At 39.2% G+C, this 23,845-nt stretch overlaps 1 protein-coding gene across 3 annotated transcripts; it reads right to left on the bottom strand.

Moving 5' to 3' along the window:
* Nucleotides 1-929: 929 nt before the first annotated feature.
* Nucleotides 930-22,319, bottom strand: LOC127420826 (trafficking protein particle complex subunit 3-like). 3 transcript variants are annotated; one of them, XM_051663383.1, is made up of 6 exons: nucleotides 22,168-22,311; nucleotides 17,390-17,508; nucleotides 13,937-14,034; nucleotides 7,147-7,246; nucleotides 3,369-3,551; nucleotides 930-3,254 (listed from the first exon to the last, which is right to left on the bottom strand). In XM_051663383.1, coding segments are annotated over exons 3-6 (405 nt in total). In that variant the 5' UTR covers nucleotides 13,939-14,034; nucleotides 17,390-17,508; nucleotides 22,168-22,311; the 3' UTR covers nucleotides 930-3,134. The 3 variants fall into 3 exon arrangements, with proteins under 3 accessions (XP_051519343.1, XP_051519342.1, XP_051519344.1); XM_051663382.1 differs by lacking the exon at nucleotides 17,390-17,508 and having other exon boundaries at nucleotides 22,168-22,319; XM_051663384.1 differs by lacking the exons at nucleotides 17,390-17,508; nucleotides 22,168-22,311 and adding an exon at nucleotides 16,925-17,346.
* Nucleotides 22,320-23,845: the final 1,526 nt, after the last annotated feature.

The following is a 23,845-nucleotide window of genomic DNA, read 5'->3' as shown; positions in this document are numbered from 1 at the left end:
GGACGGAAGAATGGATGAGGGGGATTCAATAACAGTGAGCCAGAAGCAGGCCATCCACTGAATTTTATTGTTTCAACGTGCCATTGACATTTGTTTTTGATAAAGGCCACATGGTTGCATTTAGGGGGTTTAAATGAGATTGGTGTGTATGGTCTGGTATCCAGAATAAGTAATTATGCAAGAACTGTCCTAATAAAAAGTTTTAAAGGGATAGTTCACCCAAAGATGGAAATTCTGTCATTATTTACCCCCATGTTACTAAAATTTTTCTTTCTTTTGCTGAACACAATGAACGAAAGAGGTTATTTTAAGATGTTACAGTATTTACATGTCACCATATTTGATTTATGCTGTTTTACAGGAGTTGATTAATGATTTAATTTTATTTAAGAGTTAATAACAACTTTAATTTTGGTCTGTTCATTACATAGCTTTTTTAGGGGTGTTTGTTTTAAAGTAAGGCCACGTCCACACTAATCCATTTTCATTTAAAAACATATTGATTTTGCTGCGCTTACTCCTCTCATCCACACTTTCACTGTGTTTTCCTCCACCAAAAATGGACACTTTCGAAAATACTCTCCATAGCAACATACTTTAGAAAACAATGACGTTCGAAAACTGAAAATGGATTAGTGTGAACGTGGCCCGAGTCACTATCAACTGCTATTTCATGAAAATCAGCTAACAGAACACCCTTTAAAATATTCAGTATTCTTTTGTGAAATTTGGATTTGGAACAACATGAGGGTGAGTAAATGACGACAGTATTTTCATTTTTGGGTGAACTGTCCTTTTAAAAATATGGGACAGGAAATGAAGTGGACCAGAAGCAAACCCTCAACAAATTGCATATGAATGGATGAAAGAGCGAGTGTGCTTTCTATTGTCTGTTGCTGTTGTCCTGTCTTTAGACTTGAGGGATGAGGAAAAAACAAAATAGCTTTAAAAAAAAAAAAAAAAAAAAAAAAAAAAAAATCAATCCCTTATGGTGCAAAGGAGGACTTGGAATTCCTTTTTGCTTTCTCCATGAAGAATTTCAGTATTGACCTGGCATGACGGCAGATTAGGATGAATGAATAAAGAAAACGACGAGTAGAGTCATAGGGTCATCTTTTTGTCTGGAGTTCATCCTTCCGTTCATGTCGGGATTGATTGTGGTTTAAAGTGACTGTGATTGGCTGATGAATACAGACAAACAACTTTGTTTTGGATGCTTGGCCAAGACAAGAGGATACTGTAGAAGACATGTTGAATTATCCTGCATTGTTCTGAAAGAGGAAGAGAGAAATTCCTGGGAGCATATGGAAGAGTGATACAGGTTTTCACGCAGTACACAATCCCAGCTGTATATCCCCATGATACATGCGTCTAATTTTGCCAAATGATTTACATCGACCATCTGCGCAAAACCATTTCCTCTTCTCCCTCTCTTTCCAATATATACATACAGAATACATACACTGTATGCATAGAGAGAGCTCTCTTTGGGGGCGAGGGATTTCAGTCTGACAGGGTACCGCATATTAACGCATTTTCCACTGTTTTTCTTGTAAATGTCACTAAATCAAGAGTGAGTGAATAAGGAATTTATTCACCAAATAATTTCTCTGCCCCCGAAATTCGGTACACTCCGTTAGCAATCAAATACCAAATTGAGGGGAAACACTGAAAAATCCATGAGAATGGGAGGAAAAAAAGTCCACAGACCACAATGCTCACAGCTACCTCTAGTGGCTTTATGTAATAAAACAACACACATACACAATGAAGGCATTATTCAATAATAAAAATAAAAAAAAGGTAAATGAAGTGCATGGAAACTGAATTTGAAAAGGGCTAAAGTTTATAAAACTGAGTCCGGCTTTAGCTCTCAAGACCAGATGGGAAGCAGCAGCAGTAGTAGTAGAAAACGTCTTTCCATTTGTGATTGACGAGGTGTGGAAAGCTGGAAAATGAGAGCCAAGATCATGACTCCTCAATGACGTAAGGCTATTAACAGGTGTCAGGAATGAAGTTTGAGCTGGCTGGAGAAATGAATGCCTTTCAGCGAAAGACCTCCTCTCTGTACACATCGGTCCACACGACCGTGATCCCCTCAGCTACGGCATTAAAACTCACTGGCTCCCAAAACAGCTCTGTCCTGCACACGCACCAGTGAACCTCCAGGCCCTGATTGCTTCCATGTTGCGTGAGTAAACATCTGAAACTAATTAGGCCCCTTGTTATTGTTGTTTGACTCTAACCACATCGTGTTGCTGCTCTGTAGGAATAACAGTCCCACGATGCAAAGCAACGTACACGACAAGCTGAGGATGGTGATGGGGGCTGTCGTGACACCTCATTACACACGTGTGGAGGGACCGGCCACAGGCTCGGCAGCTGTAACATGCACACACAGGTTCCATTATCTACATACCTAGACCCCTTCCAGACAGCCCTTAACACCATCAGCCTTTCCCAAAAACATGTGCGTCTATGACCACCGCGTGCAAGACTATGGCTCTGTTCTTGTTGAGCATGGGGCCATTTCTTCAAATGCTGGTTTAAGATTAGCAATCTAAAACTTGTTTTCAACACAAGCTTCACAAACATAAAAACGCCACAGTGATACGGTCGTGTCGAAAGACTGCTTTTTATTACAACTTCAAGAAAATATTATTTTGTGTCAAAGGCCTATTGAGTGGGAAGAATGAAAAATGAGGGGCTGGGTCGAGGCTGTTGAATGAAAAAAATTTAAAAGATAAGCGTAACAAAGAAAACATTTCCAGGAAATTTATTTATTAAAAAATAAATAAAAAAAAGAGACAAATGTATGTATTTTCATCTTGTGAAAGTATTGGCGCATCTGCCTGAAATAAATATAGGCCAGGTGGAAAGACCATGATAATCTTGGTGATTTGGGCAAAACATCTGGGTGGAACACTTACAACTGCAACAGAGAACCTTTTCATTGGTGAACTCCAGAGAGCATTCTGGTAGCAGTACATATGTTTTTGTGTAAGATGGATGGGGTTAAATAAGATGCACTGCATTGTTTGAAGGTCTCAAAGAGGTTGTTTCATCTCTAGATGACATCCCAACATAAAAAGTCTCTCAGGTCAAAAGGGCCAGTGCCTCTTAGCCAAACCGCCTCATTCATCCCCAGCTGGCAGGTTCTCCTCAATCCTTTTGATGAACTTAATGCGGATTTCTGTCACGTTGTCACCTCTTAGTGTGTCCTGAGCAAATCGCACATCCACTGCCATTTGAACCTGTTGGAGTAGAAAGACTGCTCTTAGCTATAGAGTGAATTGCAACTGAGGGTTATCAAAAGACACATCAGTGACACTTTTTATCTCAACATTTCACACAGTTACACTCCTTACCATTTCAAGAGCTCCTCTCAGCACTCCGCAGAGAAGGCTGGAGTACACCAGATTACTGTGGTTATCAGGAAGCTCTACAAAGTCTACAAGAGGGTTGCTTTCAAGCATAAGAGAGAACTCATCTCCAGCAGGACTCCAGTTGGTAACGCTGGGGGTGAAACCCAAATACATCTTGAAGGCTACCTGTTAATATGAAGACAAAAAGGCCCTTCAGTCTTCGTTAACTTGTTTGCCTTCATCTATGATGTCAAGGCCACATTTAACTGATTTTGCAGAGCTGGGACATTCTTTTTAGATGTTGTATTCACAACTTGGAGTAGCAAATCTTTGACACTGAAATTATGTTTTCAATGGATGAAAGCAATGGAATAGTGTTGTAGAACTCATACAGTGTTCCCACACATTACCCCAATGAAATTCCATGACTTTTCCAGTCATTCGTGAAGGATTTTTACAAATGATTTTATAGAGATTCACATTCATTCACAAAGAACAATTTCTAGCCAATTAAACATTTAAGAGTTCAGCAGAACTAGAAAATGGATAGTAACTACAGAGCATAACAGTCAGAAGTAAATATCCCATTATTGTTTTTTTTGTTTTGTTTTTTCCATTGTGGAATTGGTTATTAATGAGAACCAATAAACCTTTAAAGACAGACCTACTGTGAGCTCTGAAGTTGTTAATCAATATATATATGCTGCTGTTGAAGCCATCTGTCTGCGTTATTGTAACTTTAAAACCACGTTTAATAGCACAATTCCTGGTAAAAACTACACTATCCATGATCCTAAGGGGGAAAACCCACCAATAAGAGAATCGCAGCCAACAAACTGAGGCAAAAGTGCCCTGCAAGCGACTGCCCACGCCCACTTAGTATATGTTTGTATACATCTGAATATTTTGCAATATACTTTGAATATACTGTAGTTATTCTATGCTTATACTTAAATCACTAGTTTTATATTTTTCTATCATTTTCTATTAAATTGCATCACTCACAATGCTTCATGGGATAGTAGTTCATTGAATTTCTATGACTTTTTCAGCTATTTGTGATAAGGGCATAAGGATTATTAAAAATCATTCAAATTCAGGCCAATTTGCTAGTGAATCATACAGACCGATTTGCATACCTGTTTGACCAGTTAATGAAAAGAATCTAAAAAGTGCTATGATCACTTAATCACTATGGCTTTTGGAGCAAGTTGAACTCTACCCAAGAGAGTAAATATATTGCAGATGAAATATTTCGGCAGAAAGAGTGGTGGTGGCTTAGTGGGCTAAAGCACATAACTGGTAATCAGAAGATTGCCGGTTCGATCCCCACAGCCACCACCACTGTGTCCTTGAGCAAGGCACTTAACTCCAGGTTGCTCCGGGGTGACTGTCCCTGTAATAAGTGAACTGTAAATTGCTTTGGATAAAAGCATCTGCCAAATGCGTAAATGTAAAAATGCATAAATGTTAAATAACTACAAACATTAATATAAAAAAATTAAATAATTTTTATTAGGGCTGCACAATTAATCGAATAATCAAGATTACGAGTACAGCTGCCACAAAGAACTAATCACGTCAAAAGTGTCAATTACAAGTCGTCAAAGTTTTACATACAGTATATTATATAGCATATTTAAAAGCAACAGAAGTTGACCCACAGTGCTGCACATTTAAATAAATATATAAATCATGATAATAAAATGGGAACATTATATACATTAAAAAAATAATAATAATAATTATAGTTAAAGGACCAATATGTAACATTGAAATCAAGTGATTAAAATGGGTACTGAAGTCCAATTTCAAAATATTGGAGAGAGTTGTCTACCCTGCCCACTCCTCCCCAGACTTGAAGCTCACATGGGTTGCCAGGTTGAGGACTCAGCATCTGTTTTAAAGTTTCTCTGGGCTTTAAGCTGTCTCCATCTTCCAAACGCATTTTCAATATTTATCCGCATTTTACTATACCTCTGGTCATGGATTTTTAGATGGATGTCGAGGCTTTTTAGGTCAGGTAGAATCTGTTATTTCAGATCCAGTTCATTTGCTGGCTTCCATGGCTGCAGCGTGTTGTGTTTGCCCGCTAGCTTGTTTCAAATCTGGCAACCCGGGGTGTTGAAATACTACTGGGAAATGGGCAGTAGGCGGGATCACACAGCCCAAAACACAAACAAAAATTCCGGCCTGGAACGGACATTTCAAAGTAGAATTAACTGGCTGTAGCGTTGTTTTTGGAGAAGCCAGTATTTCAACTTAGCATGTTTCCTAAATCTCTGATAACATATTATGATAATTTTAAGCTTTAGTACAGTAAATATATTACATATTGCTCCTTTAAGAATACTTAAGATTTGTAGTTTCTTAATTGTACCCAGAACAAAGGTTACAACCTCAAATTGTGTGAAAAGCTAAAGAATATAGATGCCTTTAGGCTGGATTTAAAAATCTAAATAGAGAGAGAGGACCTAATGTGGTTGAAGAAGGTCAGAGATATATTAGGGAGCAAATCCATGCAGTGCCTTAAAAACAAAGTGCATAATCTTAAAATCAGTCCCAACCCTAACTGGTAACCAATGAAGGGAGGCTAGTACAGGAGAGCTGCGATCACTTCTCTTGGTTCCTGTTAAAATCCCAGCTGCAGAATTTTGGACCATCTGTAAATATGAGTTTACAGCATTTAATTTAGCTCTACTCCAATTTTTTTTTTTTTTTGCATCAGTTGAGTGTTGTAACCAATCACAGACATGCCTTATGGCCAATTTCTGTGTATAATTTATACAAAATTTGAATAACAGTTTTGTTTTTCATGCTGCTAAAAGGGCCAATGTGAAGTCTTGATTTACTAATATACCATGTATATAAAGCGGCAATAAAGTAGCCTTATTCAAGGACACAGATGGAGCTGGTTTTGGATGTGTAGCCAACTTAATGATTATTGCATGCAGATGCCCAACACAATTTAAGTATTTTAAAGGAAATTCTATTCATTGAAATTAATCAAATACAATAACAAGGGAAATAAATGTCAAGTACGATTTTTGTCATAATCTTGCATCCCTACATTGTATAATTGTTTCATTATTTTTCCAGGCCTGGAAATTACAATATATAAAATTCCCTGTAATTTCCAGTGGTTTTCCAAGACTGCAGACACCCTGCTCACAAGTCCGATCAGGAGTCTAGTGATCTGAGCAAACTGATGCATACTGGATTAAAATCTGTCAACATGGCACAACTGATGGGAAATTAGGAGAGAAAGATGAAGAAAATAGAAGACAACAAGCAGACAGGGGAACAGACAGACAGACAAGAGTTAAAAAAAAAAAAAAAAAAAAAAAAAAAAAAGAGACCAAGCAAGCGAAGACAGGTGAAAGACATCGAGATTAAACGCTGTCAATTCTGTCAGTGTGAACCCTATGCTCAGGGTGAAATGCAGTGTTTAGTGAAAAAACACAGTCTGTGGCTCTCCCAGACCAAAGAAAACAAGCTCCGAGGAACACAAGTATCTCGGTTCACTCTAACGCCACACAAACGGCCGGCCAGTTGGCTTTACGGTAGCATAGCGTGGATGTTTCTCAAGCTGTGCGACTCTGAAAAATTAAAAACGGTAGAAAGATATGATGAAAGCTCTGAAAGTATGTGGGCTTCTGCAGGTTGAAATTCAAATTCCAGTCGCTTGCCTGCGCATTTACATGCTTCCCGATTCGCTCTCTCTCACTCTTTTTTGGCCTAAGGGGGAGATCTGCAAGCACTCCGATTGTACTTGCGTTACCTTTGCAATGACATCGGCCGTTTCTCGGAAATCCTGACACCTCCCCACACTTGACCTAGCCAAGAAGTCCTCAATCAGACGCACTCCGATATTGTATCCCCTTGAAAGGATGGAAGAAGAGAAGAAAAGGAAAATGTGTCACTGTCAGGGCAACATCTGAGCAAAGTGCAAGAGCACTCGCTTTCGTTCACCCCTATTTCAACCACAAACCATAAGAACTTTAATCTCCTATACTTTGAAGGTCTTGGAAATAAATAATTCAACCAAAAATGAAAAATGTCATCATTTAGTCACCTTCATGAGTGTCTTTTCTTTCTTGGAACACAAAAGGTGATAAGTGTTATCCTCAGCCCCATTCACATTAATTGCACCTTTTTTTTCCTCTCTCTCTCTCCACACAATGAAAGAGAATGGTGACTTAAGCTTACATCCAGCCTAACATCTCCTTTTAATTTCCATGGAAGAAAGAAAGTCATATGGGTTTGGAACAACATGAGGGTGAGTAAATGATGACAGAATTTCAAACCTTCAAGGACTAAATGACACAGATACAAAATAATTTGTTTGGCCTGAGAGAGTCAAATCTTGCTTTTGCTCATATCATGTACAATAAATTTGAAAAAGCAGGAGGAAAAAGATTGTATTTCAGCCATGCTGCCAAAGCCAATATCAGTGGGACTACTGGATTAGTTCAAGGCATGGTTTAAATGAAAAAAAAAAAAAACATTCGGCCAAAGACTACATGCTGCCCACTGATTCTCTAAATCACATCGGTTTGACTCCAAGCATCTCAGGGCTTTCCACTCATCTTCCCTACTTTTCCCACAATCTTAAGACTTGTAAGAATACAACACGAGGAAAAGTTGTTAATACAAAAAAAGTAAACAAAAATAAAAGGAGAAAAAACACAACACTCTCTGACTTCTTAATCTGGATACATTCTGATGGGGCAAGAAATGTTGAGATGTACAGCCAACAGTGGAACAGAATCATGCATTTGAAAGCTGCACTGTTCATTTAGAACTGCAGGGCGGGGAGAGAAACAGTTCCCAAAAAACCCAGTGTGTCACATTTTACACTCTCAATAGCACCCAACCCATCTGCTGCAAACTTGATGGCACAGGGCAATCACCACCTAATATTCCAACAGCATACAGCCAGTACAGAAGCACAGTGCTTTGAAAATACAAAATCCACACTTAACCTGGCAGGACTCCATTTTTCTCCTATATGTCTATTAAATGGAAAACTGGATGGACAAAATCACCCTTACACTTTACTAAAAAAAGTTTTGGCATACAGTAACAAAGATACATTAGGACAAAAGGAAAAGTTACATTGTGTCATTTAGCCTTTTTCAACTATCTTTCAAACAGTTAACCTAGAACATTGTAAATTGAATAAATTAAAAATAGAAAAATGGCATGTGTCCATAGTGATGTGGCATGCTATTCTCTATCTAAAAACTTTTTTTTAACCTATAATACTATTGTAATAATAATAATAATAATATACAGTTGTGCTCAAAAGTTTGCATACCCTAGCAGAAATTGTGTAATTTTGGCATTGATTTTGAAAATATGACTGATCATGCAAAAAAACTTTTATTTAAGGATAGTGATCATATGAAGCCATTTATTATCACATAGTTGTTTGGCTCCTTTTTAAATCATAATGGTAACAGAAATCACCCAAATGGCCCTCATCAAAAGTTTACACACACTTGAATGTTTGGCCTTGTTACAGACACACAAGGTGACACACACGGGTTTAAATGGCAATTAAAGGTTAATTTCCCACACCTGTGGCTTTTAAAATTGCAATTAGTGTCTATGTATAAATAGTCAATGAGTTTGTTAGCTCTCACGTGGATGCACTGAGCAGGCTAGATACTGAGCCATGGGGAGCAGAGAAGAATTGTCAAAAGATCTGCGTAACAAGGTAATGGAACTTTATAAAGATGGAAAAGGATATAAAAAGATATCCAAAGCCTTGAAAATGCCAGTCAGTACTGTTCAATCACTTATTAAGAAGTGGAAAATTCAGGGATCTCTTGATACCAAGCCAAGGTCAGGTAGACCAAGAAAGATTTCAGCCACAACTGCCAGAAGAATTGTTCAGGATACAAAGAAAAACCCACAGGTAACCTCAGGAGAAATACAGGCTGCTCTGGAAAAAGACGGTGTGGTTGTTTCAAGGAGCACAATACTTGTTGACCCTTCTCCAAACATAGCGCTTATGGTTGTGACCATAAAGCTCTATTTTGGTCTCGTCACTCCAAATTAGTGTGCCAGAAGCTGTGAGGCGTATCAAGGTGTTGTCAGGCATATTGTAACCAGGCTTTTTTGTGGCATTGGCTTCTTTCTGGCAACTCGACCATGCAGCTCATTTTTGTTCAAGTATCGTCGTATTGTGCTCCTTGAAACAACCACACCGTCTTTTCCAGAGCAGCCTGTATTTCTCCTGAGGTTACCTGTGTTTGGTTTTTTTTGGTATCCTGAACAATTCTTCTGGCAGTTGTGGCTGAAATCTTTCTTGGTCTACCTGACCTTGGCTTGGTATCAAGAGATCACCGAATTTTCCACTTCTTAATAAGTGATTGAACAGTACTGACTGGCATTTTCAAGGCTTTGGATATATTTTTAGATCCTTTTTCATATTTATAAAGTTCCATTACCTTGTTACACAGGTCTTTTGACGGTTCTTTTCTGCTCCCCATGGCTCAGTATCTAGCCTGCTCAGTGCATCCACGTGAGAGCTAACAAACTCATTGACTATATATACACAGACACTAACTGCAATTAAAAAAGCCACAGGTGTGGGAAATTAACCTTTAATTGCCATTTAAACGTGTGTGTCCCTTGTGTGTCTGTAACAAGGCCAAACATTCAAGGGTATGTAAACTTTTGATCAGGGCCATTTGGGTGATTTCTGTTACCATTATGATTTAAAAAGGAGCCAAACAACTAAGTGATACTAAATGGCTTCATATGATCACTATCCTTAAATAAAAGACAGTTTTTTTGCATGATCAGTCATATTTTCAAAATCAATGCCAAAATTTCACAATTTCTGCTAGGGTATACAAACTTTTGAGCACAACTGTATATATAAGTTTACATATATAAGTCAGAAGTTTACATACACATTAGTCAAATACATTTAAATTCAGTTTTTCACAATTCCTGTCATTTAATCGTAGAAAACATTCCCGGTCTTGGGTCAGTTAAGATCACTATTTTAAGAATGTGAAATGTCAGAATAATAGTAGAGAGAATGATTTATTACAGCTTTTATTTCTTTCATCACAATCCCAGTGGGTCAGAAGTTTACATACACTTTGTTAGTATTTGGTAGCATTGCCTTTAAATTGTTTAACTTGGGTCAAACGTTTTGTGTAGCCTTCCACAAGCTACTCACAATAAGTTGCTGGAATTTTGGCCCATTCCTCCAGACAGAACTGGTGTAACTGAGTCAGGTTTGTAGGCCTCCTTGCTCGCACATGCTTTTTCAGTTCTGCCCACACATTTTCTATCAGATTGAGGTCAGGGCTTTGTGATGGCCACTCCAATACCTTGACTTTGTTGTCCTTAAGCCATTTTGCCACAACTTTGGAAGTATGCATTGTCCATTTGGAAGACCCATTTGCGAACAAGCTTTCTTCCTGGCTGATGTCTTGAGATGTTGCTTCAATATATCCACATAATTTTCCTTCCTCATGATGCCATCTATTTTGCGAAGTGCACCAGTCCCTCCTGCAGCAAAGCACCCCCACAACATGATGCTGCCACCGCCATGCCTCACCCTTTTTCCTCCAAACATAACGATGGTCATTATCGTTAAACAGTTCCATTTTTGTTTTATCAGACCAGAGAAAAATTCTCCAAAAAGTTTCTTTGTCCCCATGTGCACTTGCAAACTGTAGTCTGGTTTTTTTTATGGTGGTTTTAGAGCACTGGTTTCTTCCTTGCTGAGCAGCCTTTAAGGTTATGTTGATATAGGACTCATTTTAATGTGGATATAGATACTTGTCTACCTGTTTCCTCCAGCATCTTCACAAAGTCCTTTGCTGCTGTTCTGGGATTGATTTGCACTTTTAGCACCAAAATACATTCATCTCTAGGAGACAGAATGCATCTCCTTTCTGAGCGGTATGACAGCTGCGTGGTCCCATGGTGTTTATACTTATTGTTTGTACAGATGAATGTGGTACCTTCAGGTGTTTTGAAATTGCTCCCAAGGATGGAGTCCCACAATTTTTGTTCTGAGGTCTTGGCTGATTTCTTTTGAATTTCCCATTATGTCAAGCAAAGAGGCACTGAGTTTGAAGGTAGGCCTTAAAATACATCACAGGAATACCTCCAATTCAGTACACCTCCAAACAGAAGCTAATTGTCTAAAGGCTTGAAATCATTTTCTGGAATTTTCCAAGCTGCTTAAAGACACAGTTAACTTAGTGTATGTAAACTTCTGACCGACTGGAATTGTGATATAGTCAATTAAATGGGAAACAATCTCTGTTAACAATTTTTGGAAAAATTACTCGTGTCATGCACAAAGTAGATGTCCTAAATAACTTGCCAAAACAATAGTTTGATAATATTAAATCTGTGGAGTGGTTAAAAAATGAGTTTTAATGACTTCAGCCTAAGTGTATGTAAACTTATACAGGGCTTGACAATAAGGACTGTCCGATGGCCTGGGGCCACTGTGAGAAAGATTCGGGCCAGTTGCTAGAACTGTCACTTGCCCGATCGGGCCAGTGCTGCATTTATAACATTAGTGCAAGCAAACAACAAGCGAGAGTGCACATAAATTACACGGAGCGAACAAAGTCTTCTAACCGAGGAGCGAGCACGAGTATATTTATCTCGCAAAGACGCGCAAATGCATAATATACTGGACGCGCCAAGGCACAGTCGTGTGCACGCACAAGATCGTGCAGACACCGAGCGCACTCTCCTAGCATTGTCCTCGCTCTTTTCCAAGTGTCTTAGCAGCAGCTATTACCAATGTGTAGAAAACAGCAGGACAAAAACCCACTTAATGAATTTCGTAGTGGGATTTAACGTCTTGTGTAACACTTTAAGTATCCCTGAAAATTCCGTGTTCGCAGTGCGTGAAATCCCCACATTTTTCATTTTTACATGTTGGTGAAAATTAGTAATCCACATATTGGAACACAAGAAATCAACAGTTTCTTTCTATAGGACTGAAAATCCATGTCTCTCCATGCACATGTCTCATCATCATCTCTCTCCTTGCAACGTAAACTGTTTAACATGCATGTGCTCTCGTAAAGGGACAGAGCGCTAGTTTTATTCCCACTGTAAAAAAACAAACACATTTTCTCTCATTAATTCGCCTTTAGAGATAAACTTTGTTAAACCCTAGTTATACATGTGTCTGGAAATCACGAGCTGCTCAATATCCAAAATGCAAGTATACATTTAATTAGGTAATGTTTCAAAATGTAAACATTAATTCGACATGATAATGGCATTTGATATGAAAAGAAGCAAGATCACTATGGCTATTATTATCAGAGCTGTTCAGCTGCAGGGTGAAGACGAATATTTGAAACAGTCTACTTCATATCATCCTCATAAAACACCTGTTACATGTCTAATTTCTGGATCATACAGGTATTTTTGTTTTTGTTCTTTGTATATCAGTCAGTGTTGGTCTTGTTTGGGTTGTCTGATTTTCATGTTATATACACATTGTTAATTCACAGATTAGGCCTAATATCTACCTACTGTATATTACACATCACAACCGATTTAGTAGCAAGTCTGTTCTCTCAGCCAATAATCAGATTTTTAACTCAGTGAATAATCTTTGATCCTTCTTGTGAAAACACTACACATGGGCAAAAGTTGCATGACTAAACAGGTGACTGAAAACCCATCATCTCCTCCACAGAACTCTTGGCTTAAAAACACATGTGTAAATGGCAGGACGGCTGAGGTTAATATGATGTATTTATGAATTTATATCTGTAAAGCGCATATATGGGATTACATAAGGCATAAATCATACCTTGCAAATTATAAATGTGATTCAATTTTGAGGGACATTGTATTTTTTTTTTTTTCTCCCCAATTTGGAATGCCCAATTCCCAATGCGTTCTAAATCCTCATGGTGGTGTAGTGACTCGCCTCAATCTGGGTGGCGGAGGATGGATCTCAGTTGCCTCCACGTCTGAGACCATCAATCCACGCATCTTATCACGTGGCTTGTTGAGCGCGTTACTGTGGAGACATAGCACGTGTGGAGGCCCACGCTATTCTCCACGGCATCCACTCACAACTCACCACACGCCCGACCGAGAGCGAGAACCACATTATAGCAACCACGAGGAGGTTACCCCATGTGACTCTCCCCTCCCTAGCAACCGGGCCAATTTGGTTGCTTAGGAGACCTGGCTGGAGTCACTCAGCACACCATGGATTCGAACTCGTGACTCCAGGGGTGGTAGTCAGCGTCTTTACTCCCTGAGCTACCCAGGCCCCTGGAGGACATTGTATTAAAAACATAAGATATGTAAAAAATATTTATCTTCGGACATATTTTTTAAAGTCATGATGGTAAAAACAACTATTTGTCATTTTTGTGTTGGGGCCAGTTAAAATTTTGGTAGGGCCAATAAAAATCTGAAGCACTGGCCCAAACGGGCCAGCAGAAAAAATTCTTAGCATTGAGCCCTGTTATATAACTTATATATATATATATATAACCCATATAATGTGAGCAGAATGGATGGATATGCAGAGAAGAGAGACTCACATCTTATCCAGTTGTTTATTCACCTCCTCGTCATTTTCATAGTCCTTACACAGCTGAGTGACCAGGGCTCCATAGGTGAGAGTAAATAGTTCTGAATTCTGTTAAAGAGACAGAACAGCCCAAAATTACTCACACACCACCTTCATGGCACCAACATAATATACAGTTTAGTGCATTGACTGAGAACATCTGAAACGTAATGGTAATATACACTATATTGCCAAAAGTATTCGCTCACTCATCCAAATAATTGAATTCAGGTGTTCCAATCACTTCCATGGCCACAGGTGTATAAAATGAAGCACCTAGGCATGCAGACTGCTTCTACAAACATTTGTGAAAGAATGGGCCACTCTCAGGAGGTCAGTGAATTCCAGCGTGGTACTGTGATAGGATGCCACCTGTGCAACAAGTCCAGTCGTGAAATTTCCTCGCTACTAAATATTCCACAGTCAACTGTCAGTGGTATTATAACAAAGTGGAAGCGATTGGGAATGACAGCAACTAAAATGACAGAGCGGGGTCAGCGGATGCTGAGGCGCATAGTGCGCAGATGTCGCCAACTTTCTGCAGAGTCAATCGCTACAGACCTCCAAAGTTCATGTGGCCTTCAGATTAGCTCAAGAACAGTGCGTAGAGAGCTTCATGGAATGGGTTTCCATGGCCGAGAAGCTGCATCCAAGCCATACATCACCAAGTGCAATGCAAAGCATCGGATGCAGTGGTGTAAAGCACGCCGCCACTGGACTCTAGAGCAGTGGAGACGCGTTCTCTGGAGTGACGAATCATGCTTCTCCATCTGGCAATCTGATGGACGAGTCTGGGTTTGGCGGTTGCCAGGAGAACGGTACTTGTCTGACTGCATTGTGCCAACTGTGAAGTTTGGTGGAGGGGGATTATGGTGTGGGGTTGTTTTTCAGGAGCTGGGCTTGGCCCCTTAGTTCCAGTGAAAGGAACTCTGAATGCTTCAGCATACCAAGAGATTTTGGACAATTCCATGCTCCCAACTTTGTGGGAACAGTTTGGGGATGGCCCCTTCCTGTTCCAACATGACTGCGCACCAGTGCACAAAGCAAGGTCCATAAAGACATGGATGAGCGAGTTTGGTGTGGAAGAACTTGACTGGCCTGCACAGAGTCCTGACCTCAACCCGATAGAGCACCTTTGGGATGAATTAGAGCGAAGACTGCGAACCAGGCCTTCTCGTCCAACATCAGTGTCTGACCTCACAAATGCGCTTCTGGAAGAATGGTCAAAAATTCCCATAAACACACTCCTAAACCTTGTGGAAAGCCTTCCCAGAAGAGTTGAAGCTGTTATAGCTGCAAAGGGTGGGCCGACGTCATATTAAACCCTATGGATTAAGAATGGGATGTCACTTAAATTCATATGCGTCTAAAGGCAGATGAGCGAATACTTTTGGCAATATAGTGTATATATATAACTCAGCAAAAAAAGAAATGTCCTCTCACTTTCAACTGCTTCTATTTTCAGCAAACTTAACATGTGTAAATATTTGTATGAACATAAAAAGATTCAACAACTAAGACAAACTGAACAAGTTTCACAGACATGTGACTAACAGAAATGGAATAATGTGTCCCTGAACAAAGGGGGGGGGGGGGGGCTTGTGTTGAATCAAAAGTAACAGTCAGTATCTAGTGTGGAAACCAGCTAAATTAAGTACTGCAGTGCATCTCCTCCTCATGGACTGCACCAGATTTGCCAGTTATTGCTGTGAGATGTTACCCCACTCTTCCACCAAGGCACTTGCAAGTTCCCAGGCATTTCTGGGGGGAAAGGCCCTAGCCCTCATCCTCCGATCCAACAGGTCCCAGACGTGCTCAATGGGATTGAGAACCAGGCTCTTCACTGGCCATGGCAGAACACTGACATTCCTGTCTTGCAGGAAATCATGCACAGAATGAGCAGTATGGCTGGTGGCATTGTCAGGCTGGAGGGTCATGTCAGGATGAGCCTGCAGGAAGGGTACCACATGAGGGAGGAGGATGTCTTCCCTGTAATGCACAGCATTGAAATTGCCTGCAATGACAACAAGCTCAGTCCGATGATGCTGTGACACACTGCCCCAGACCATGACGGACCCTTCACCTCCAAATCGATCCCGCTCCAGAGTACAGGCCTCGGTGTAACACTCATTCCTTCGACGATAAACACGAGTCTAACCATCACCCCTGGTGAGACAAAACCATGACTCGTCAGTGAACAGCACTTTTTGCCAGTCCTGTCTGGTCCAGCGAAGGTGGGTTTGTGCCCATAGGCGACGTTGTTGCCGGTGATGTCTGGTAAGGACCTACCTTACAACAAGCCTACAAGCCCTCAATCCAGCGGACAGTCTGAGCACTGATAGAGGGATTGTGCGTTCCTGGTGTAACTCAGGCAGTTGTTGTTGCCATCCTGTACCTGTCCCGCTGGTGTGATATTCAGATGTACCGATCCTGTGCAGGTATTGTTACATGTGGTCTGCCACTGCGAGGAGGATCAGCTGTCCTTCCTGTCTCCCTGTAGCGCTGTCTTAGGCGTCTCACAGTACGAACATTGCATTTTATTGCCCTGGCCACATCTGCAGTCTTCATGCCTCCATGCAGCATGCCTAAGGCATGTTCACGCAGATGAGCAGGGACCCTGGGCATCTTTCTTTTGGTGTTTTTCAGAGCCAGTAGAAAGGTCTCTGTAGTGTCCTAAGTTTTTATAACTGTGACCTTAATTGCCTACCATCTGTAAGCTGTTAGTGTCTTAACGACCATTCCACAGGTGCATGTTCATTAATTGTTTATGGTTCACTGAACAAGCATGGAAAACATTGTTTAAACCCTTTACAATAAAGATCTGTAAAGTTATTTGGATTTGTATAAAATTATTTTTAAAATACAATGTCCTGAAAAAGGGACGTTTCTGTTTTTGCTGAGTTATATATATATTTACACTGGTGGCCAAAAGTTTGGAATAATGTACAGGTTTACAAACCTAAACAGGCCCCAGTTCCAGCAGCCATCACTCCAACACCTTATCCTTGAGTAACCATGCTAAATTGCTAATTTGGTACTAGAAAATCACTTGCCATTATATCAGTTGAAAGTTGAAAGCTATTTGGTTCGTTAAATGAAGCTTAACATTGTCTTTGTGTTTGTTTTTGAGTTGCCACAGTATGCAATACACTGGCATGTCTTAAGGTCAATATTAGGTCAAAAATAGCAAAAAAGAAACAGCTTTCTCTAGAAACTCGTCAGTTAATCATTGTTTTGAGGAATGAAGGCTATACAATGCTTGAAATTGCCAAAAAACTGAAGATTTCATACAAAAGGTGTACACTACAGTCTTCAAAGACAAAGGACAACTGGCTCTAACAAGGACAGAAAGAGATGTGGAAGACCCAGATGTACAACTAAACAAGAGGATCTGAGTTTCTAGTTTGATAAATAGACGCCTCACATGTTCTCAGCTGACAGCTTCATTGAATTCTACCCGCTCAACACCAGTTTCATGTACAACAGTAAAGAGAAGACTCAGGGGTGCAGGCCTAATGTGAAGAATTGCAAAGAAAAAGCCACCTTTGAAACAGAAAAACAAAAAGAAAAGGTTAGAGTGGGCAAAGAAACACAGACATTGGACAAAAGATAATTGGAAAAGAGTGTTATGGATCTTAACCCCATTGAGTTTTTGTGGGATCAGCTAGACTGTAAGGTGCGTGAGGAGTGCCCGACAAGACAGCCACATCTATGGCAAGTGCTACAGGAAGCGTGGGGTGAAATGTCACCTGAGTCTCTGGACAAACTGACAGCTAGAATGTCAAGGATCTGCAAAGCTGCCATTGCTGCACGTGGAGGATTTTTTGATGAGAACTCTTTGAAGTAGTTTAAGAAGTTCTGAACATTTTCTTCAAATTGTAATGGTAATTTTTCATGTTATTAATGTCCTGAATATACATTGTGATCAGTTGAATGCCATTTTGGTGAATAAAAGTACCAATTTCTTTCCATAAGAGCAAAATCTGTACATTCTTCCAAACTTTTGGCCACCAGTGTGTGTGTGTGTGTGTGTGTGTGTGTGTGTGTGTGTATATATATATATATATATACATACATACACAGTGGCATGCAAAAGTTTGGGCACCCCTGGTCAAAATTTCTGTTGCTGTGAATAGTTAAGTGAGTAGAGGATTAACTGATCTCCAAAAGGAATAAAGTTAAGGATGAAACATTCTTTTCAACATTTTAAGCAATATTGGTGTATTATTTTTATTTTGTACAATTTTAGAGTGAAAAAAGGGAAAGGAGCACCATGCAAAAGTTTGGGCACCCCAAGAGATTTGAGCTCTCAGATAACTTTTACCAAGGTCTCAGACCTTAATTAACTTGTTAGGGCTATGGCTTGTTCACAATCATCGTTTGGATAGGCCAGGTGATGCAAATTTCAAAGCTTTATACATACTCTGACTCCTCAAATCTTGTCCCAACAATCAGCTGCCATGGGCTCCTCTAAGCAGCTGCCTAGCACACTGAAAATTAAAATAATTGATGCCCACAAAGCAGGAGAAGGCTATAAGAAGATAGCAAAGCATTTTCAGGTAGCCAATTCCTCAGTTCGTAATGTAATTAAGAAATGGCAGTTAACAGGAATGGTGGAGTTCAAGTTGAGGTCTGGAAGACCAAGAAAACTTTCAGAAAGAATTCCTAGTAGAATTGCTAGAAAGGCAAATCAAAACCCCTGTTTGACTGCAAAAGACCTTAAGGAAGATTTAGCAAACTCTGGAATAGTGGTGCACTGTTCTACTGTGCAGTGACATCTGCACAAATATGACCTTCATGGAAGAGTCATGAGAAGAAAACCTTTCCTGCATCCTCACCACAAATTTCAGTGTCAGAAGTTTGCAAATGAACATCTAAACAAGCCTGATGTATTTTGGAAACAAGTCCTGCAGACTGATGAAGTTAAAATATAACTTTTTGGCCGCAATGAGCAAAGGTATGTTTGGACAAAAAAGGTGCAGAATTTCTTGAAAAGAACACCTCTCCAACTGTTAAGCACGGGGATGGATCGATCATGCTTTGGGCTTGTGTTGATGCCAGTGGCACAGGGGAACATCTCACTGGTAGAGAAAAGAATGGATTAAATTAAATACCAGCAAATTCTGGAAGCAAACATCACACATCTGTAAAAAAGCTGAAAATGAAAAGAGGATTGCTTCTACAACAGGATAATGATCCTAAACACACCTAAAAATCCACAAAGGACTACCTCAAGTGGCACAAGCTGAAGGTTTTGCCATGGCCCTGACAGTCCCTCGACCTAAACATCATCGAAAATCTGTGGATAGACCTCAAAAGAGCACTGCATGCAAGACGGCCCAAGAGTCTAACAGAACTAGAAGCCTTTTGCAAGGAAGAATGGGTGTAAATCCCCCAAACAAAAACTGAAAGACACTTAGCTGGCTACAAAAAGCTTTTACAAGCTGTGATACTTGCCAGGGGTTGTTACTAAGTACTGACCATGCAGGGTGCCCAAACTTTTGCTTCAGGCCCTTTTCCTTTTTTGTTATTTTGAAACTGTAAATGATGAATATAAAAAAGTAAATTTGCTTAAAATATTAAATAAATGTGTCATCTTTAACTTTAAGCCTTTTGGAAATCAGGCCATCTTTTGCTCACTTAGCTATTCACAGCAACAGAAATTTTGATAAGGGGTGCCCAAACTTTTGCATGCCACTGTGTGTGTGTATGTATGTATGTATATACAGGTGCATCTCAATAAATTAGAATGTCGTGGAAAAGTTCATTTATTTCAGTAATTCAACTCAAATTGTGAAACTCGTGTATTAAATAAATTCAATGCACACAGACTGAAGTGGTTTAAGTCTTTGGTTCTTTTAATTGTGATGATTTTGGCTCACATTTAACAAAAACCCACCAATTCACTATCTCAAAAAATTAGAATATGGTGACATGCCAATCAGCTAATCAACTCAAAACACCTGCAAAGGTTTCCTGAGCCTTCAAAATGGTCTCTCATTTTGGTTCACTAGACTACACAATCATGGGGAAGACTGCTGATCTGACAGTTGTCCAGAAGACAATCATTGACACCCTTCACAAGGAGGGTAAGCCACAAACATTCATTGCCAAAGAAGCTGGCTGTTCACAGAGTGCTGTATCCAAGCATGTTAACAGAAAGTTGAGTGTAAGGAAAGTGTGGAAGAAAAAGATGCACAACCAACCAAGAGAACCGCAGCCTTATGATTGTCAAGCAAAATCGATTCAAGAATTTGGGTGAACTTCACAAGGAATGGACTGAGGCTGGGGTCAAGTCATCAAGAGCCACCACACACAGACGTGTCAAGGAATTTGGCTACAGTTGTCTTATTCCTCTTGTTAAGCCACTCCTGAACCACAGACAACGTCAGAGGCGTCTTACCTGGGCTAAGGAGAAGAAGAACTGGACTGTTGCCCAGTGGTCCAAAGTCCTCTTTTCAGATGAGAGCAAGTTTTGTATTTCATTTGGAAACCAAGGTCCTAGAGTCTGGAGGAAGGGTGGAGAAGCTCATAGCCCAAGTTGCTTGAAGTCCAGTGTTAAGTTTCCACAGTCTGTGATGATTTGGGATGCAATGTCATCTGCTGGTGTTGGTCCATTGTGTTTTTTGAAAACCAAAGTCACTGCACCCGTTTACCAAGAAATTTTGGAGCACTTCATGCTTCCTTCTGCTGACCAGCTTTTTAAAGATGCTGATTTCATTTTCCAGCAGGATTTGGCACCTGCCCACACTGCCAAAAGCACCAAAAGTTGGTTAAATGACCATGGTGTTGGTGTGCTTGACTGGCCAGCAAACTCACCAGGCCTGAACCCCATAGAGAATCTATGGGGTATTGTGAAGAGGAAAATGAGAAACAAGAGACCAAAAAATGCAGATGAGCTGAAGGCCACTGTCAAAGAAACCTGGGCTTCCATACCACCTCAGCAGTGCCACAAACTGATCACTTCCATGCCACGCCGAATTGAGGCAGTAATTAAAGCAAAAGGATTTTGCTTTAATTACTGTACAAGTATTGAGTACATATACAGTAAATGAACATACTTTACAGAAGGCCAACAATTCACTAAAAATGTTTTTTTTATTGGTCTTATGATGTATTCTAATTTTTTGAGATAGTGAATTGGTGGGTTTTTGATAAATGTGAGCCAAAATCATCACAATTAAAAGAACCAAAGACTTAAACTACTTCAGTCTGTGTGCATTGAATTTATTTAATACACGAGTTTCACAATTTGAGTTGAATTACTGAAATAAATGAACTTTTCCACGACATTCTAATTTATTGAGATGCACCTGTATATATATATATATATATATATATATATATATATATATATATTATAGGGAGACTTTTACTGATCCATAGTTTTAAACAAATGATCATAGAGATTACTTTTGATATAACGTAATTTTGAAGTTATTCTAAATTCATTTCCTTAGTTATTGTATTTCTATGCACAGAGGTTCTTTAAGGAATGGACTGTTGTTATAAGACCCCCCCTATGAAAATGGGAATATTGTAACAAAAATGGGGCAGCATTTTAAAAATAATCTTACATAATGCAGACAACTCAGTGCTCAAGTGCATTATAGTACACAAGAGTATTTTTCAGATTTGAAACGAATGAGCAGAAAGTAGACTTGAGCGCCCCTTTGCGGCACAACGTGTACAGCTGACGTTTCATATCAAAATGGTAATCCAAGCATAATTTCAGGAAACAAAAAACATATACACGTTTTTCTGACTTCACTTCTGTATTGTTTGTCTATGTTGAAGATATAATAATGCTTTATATAGACCAAATGTGCTATAACAATACAGTTTTAAGGACTTGTCAAACGTTTATGCTACGAAGAAATGTGTCATTTTACAAAATCATTTTTTTCACTAATTCTACATATAAAAATGTTACTTGCATCAAGATTTGTTTATAATTCATTAGGCGCGCTGCTGACAGACAAGACTGCGGGAGAGACTCGTGTGCAGCAGAACAACATCATATAGCTGAATCAACTAACGCATGTCAGGTAACAAATATGCTACACTATACTATATTCATCTGTATCTATAAATAAAGAGACGTTGCTCTATTGAACATGGAATTTACCCGACAAGAATAGCTAGTTAGCTAGCTGACCTGAATTCAGTGCAGATGTTCTGAAATACGACACATATACTCACCATTTTCTTGCTGTCTACAGCTCTGTTCGATTGCCTAGACATGCTATCTTATACTGCAGGTGTGAACAGAGAGGTTACAGGTAAAATTGTATTAATCTACTTCGTGCAGCGAGTGCCGTGATGAGTTCCTGTCACGGTTTTCGATTTACTTCCTGAATCGCCACAGAATCGCCGGAAGTCTAGATTCGATTTTAACTGTGGATATTGTAGTTCTATTTAGTAAAGACTTGTAAGAATACAAGTTTTTAATCGCGTATTTTTATGTAATAGAGTTTATGCAGTGAAATAACAGTGGCTTTTATGGTGACTTAATGTGATATAGGACTACTTTGAATTTAATCAGCACCCAATAACATGTAAAATATATTATGACATATTTTCAGAATTTAACGCTAAACTGGGGCACTTATTACTTTTTCCACTAGATGGCTGTGCAACGACGTTAAAATAAGAGCTAGGTTGGGTGTAAATTTACAGTCTATGTTCTAGGTAAGCTATACAATTTGCTAAAATTGATGTTATCACGAATCTAAAATGCAGTTCCATGTATATTCTGATGAAAATGTAGCAAACCTAAGATAACTGTTATTTAAACCACACAATTGCTGTCATAAAAGTAGTCTATACATTAAAACATTAAAGGACCTTACATGACCTTTTAAAGGTTTATTTTAAAATGTTTAAGGTTTTAACTTAGTATGTGTCTTTCTTTCTTTTTTCTTTTTTTCTTTCTTTTTTTTTTTTTTTAGAGGAAAATGCAATTACTGGATTGAAGGTCAATGTTTTACCCACCGAGTTTCTCTAAAGTCTAGTTATTTTTGTCTTAAGCTAATCAGAAAATAATATTTGGTTTGTACTCTGGATTTCATCAATAGCATTACTCAGGGCTGCCAAGTTTCACCAAAAGAGTGAGATTACGGGGTTTGGGGGCGGACCGACCCAAAATTTTGCGTGTTTTGGCGGTTGCGGCCCCTCTCTCCCACCCAACTATTTTTGCAAAAAAAAAAAAAAAAAAAAAAAAACTATTTTACATATTGTTCATATTTGACCAGCACAAGTAGAAATGAAAACAATTGGAAAGTCTGATAAAACAAGACAAATTCAGACTAATAAAATAAAATGTTTTATTTATAACATTTCAATGAATACAAATGGATGTATAACTTTATCCTCAGTTTAGAGTCTAAAAGAAAATTGGGCCCATTAATAGGGCGTGGGGTTAAGGAATGATGATGATTTATACATGCAATATATATATTTATACTGCAATACATGATGATTTATAATCGCTGGTGGTAGATATTTCGCCACCAAAAATTTGAAGTTGAATATTTCATAAACCATGCAACAGAACCTTCTACAAAACAATAGCAATGCAATCGGGAATGAAACACACATTTTGACACCTTTCATGTAATTCGAATGATCTCAAATTAGGTGCCTACCGTTTGACCTTCCACTTCAGTTGAAAGACAGCAATCAGCTCACAGTAGCCCCTTTTAAACAGCCTGTTCAAGGGGGAATGTTGCACCATTATTCAAGTGATTCTTCCAGCTTCGACTCCACTCCAACTACATGTAACATGTAGGATGTTGCACGCGAGCATTCACGTAATGTGCGTGCAGAAAGGGTCTCCCAGCACCAAGCAAGCACAAGTGAAGGCAAGTGAGGAAATGTA

This window comes from Myxocyprinus asiaticus, chromosome 30 (assembly GCF_019703515.2).
Source record: "Myxocyprinus asiaticus isolate MX2 ecotype Aquarium Trade chromosome 30, UBuf_Myxa_2, whole genome shotgun sequence".
Taxonomy (NCBI): Eukaryota; Metazoa; Chordata; class Actinopteri; order Cypriniformes; family Catostomidae; genus Myxocyprinus; species Myxocyprinus asiaticus.
Note: the sequence above shows the minus strand (reverse complement) of the source record. Positions and strands in the feature narration are given on the sequence as shown.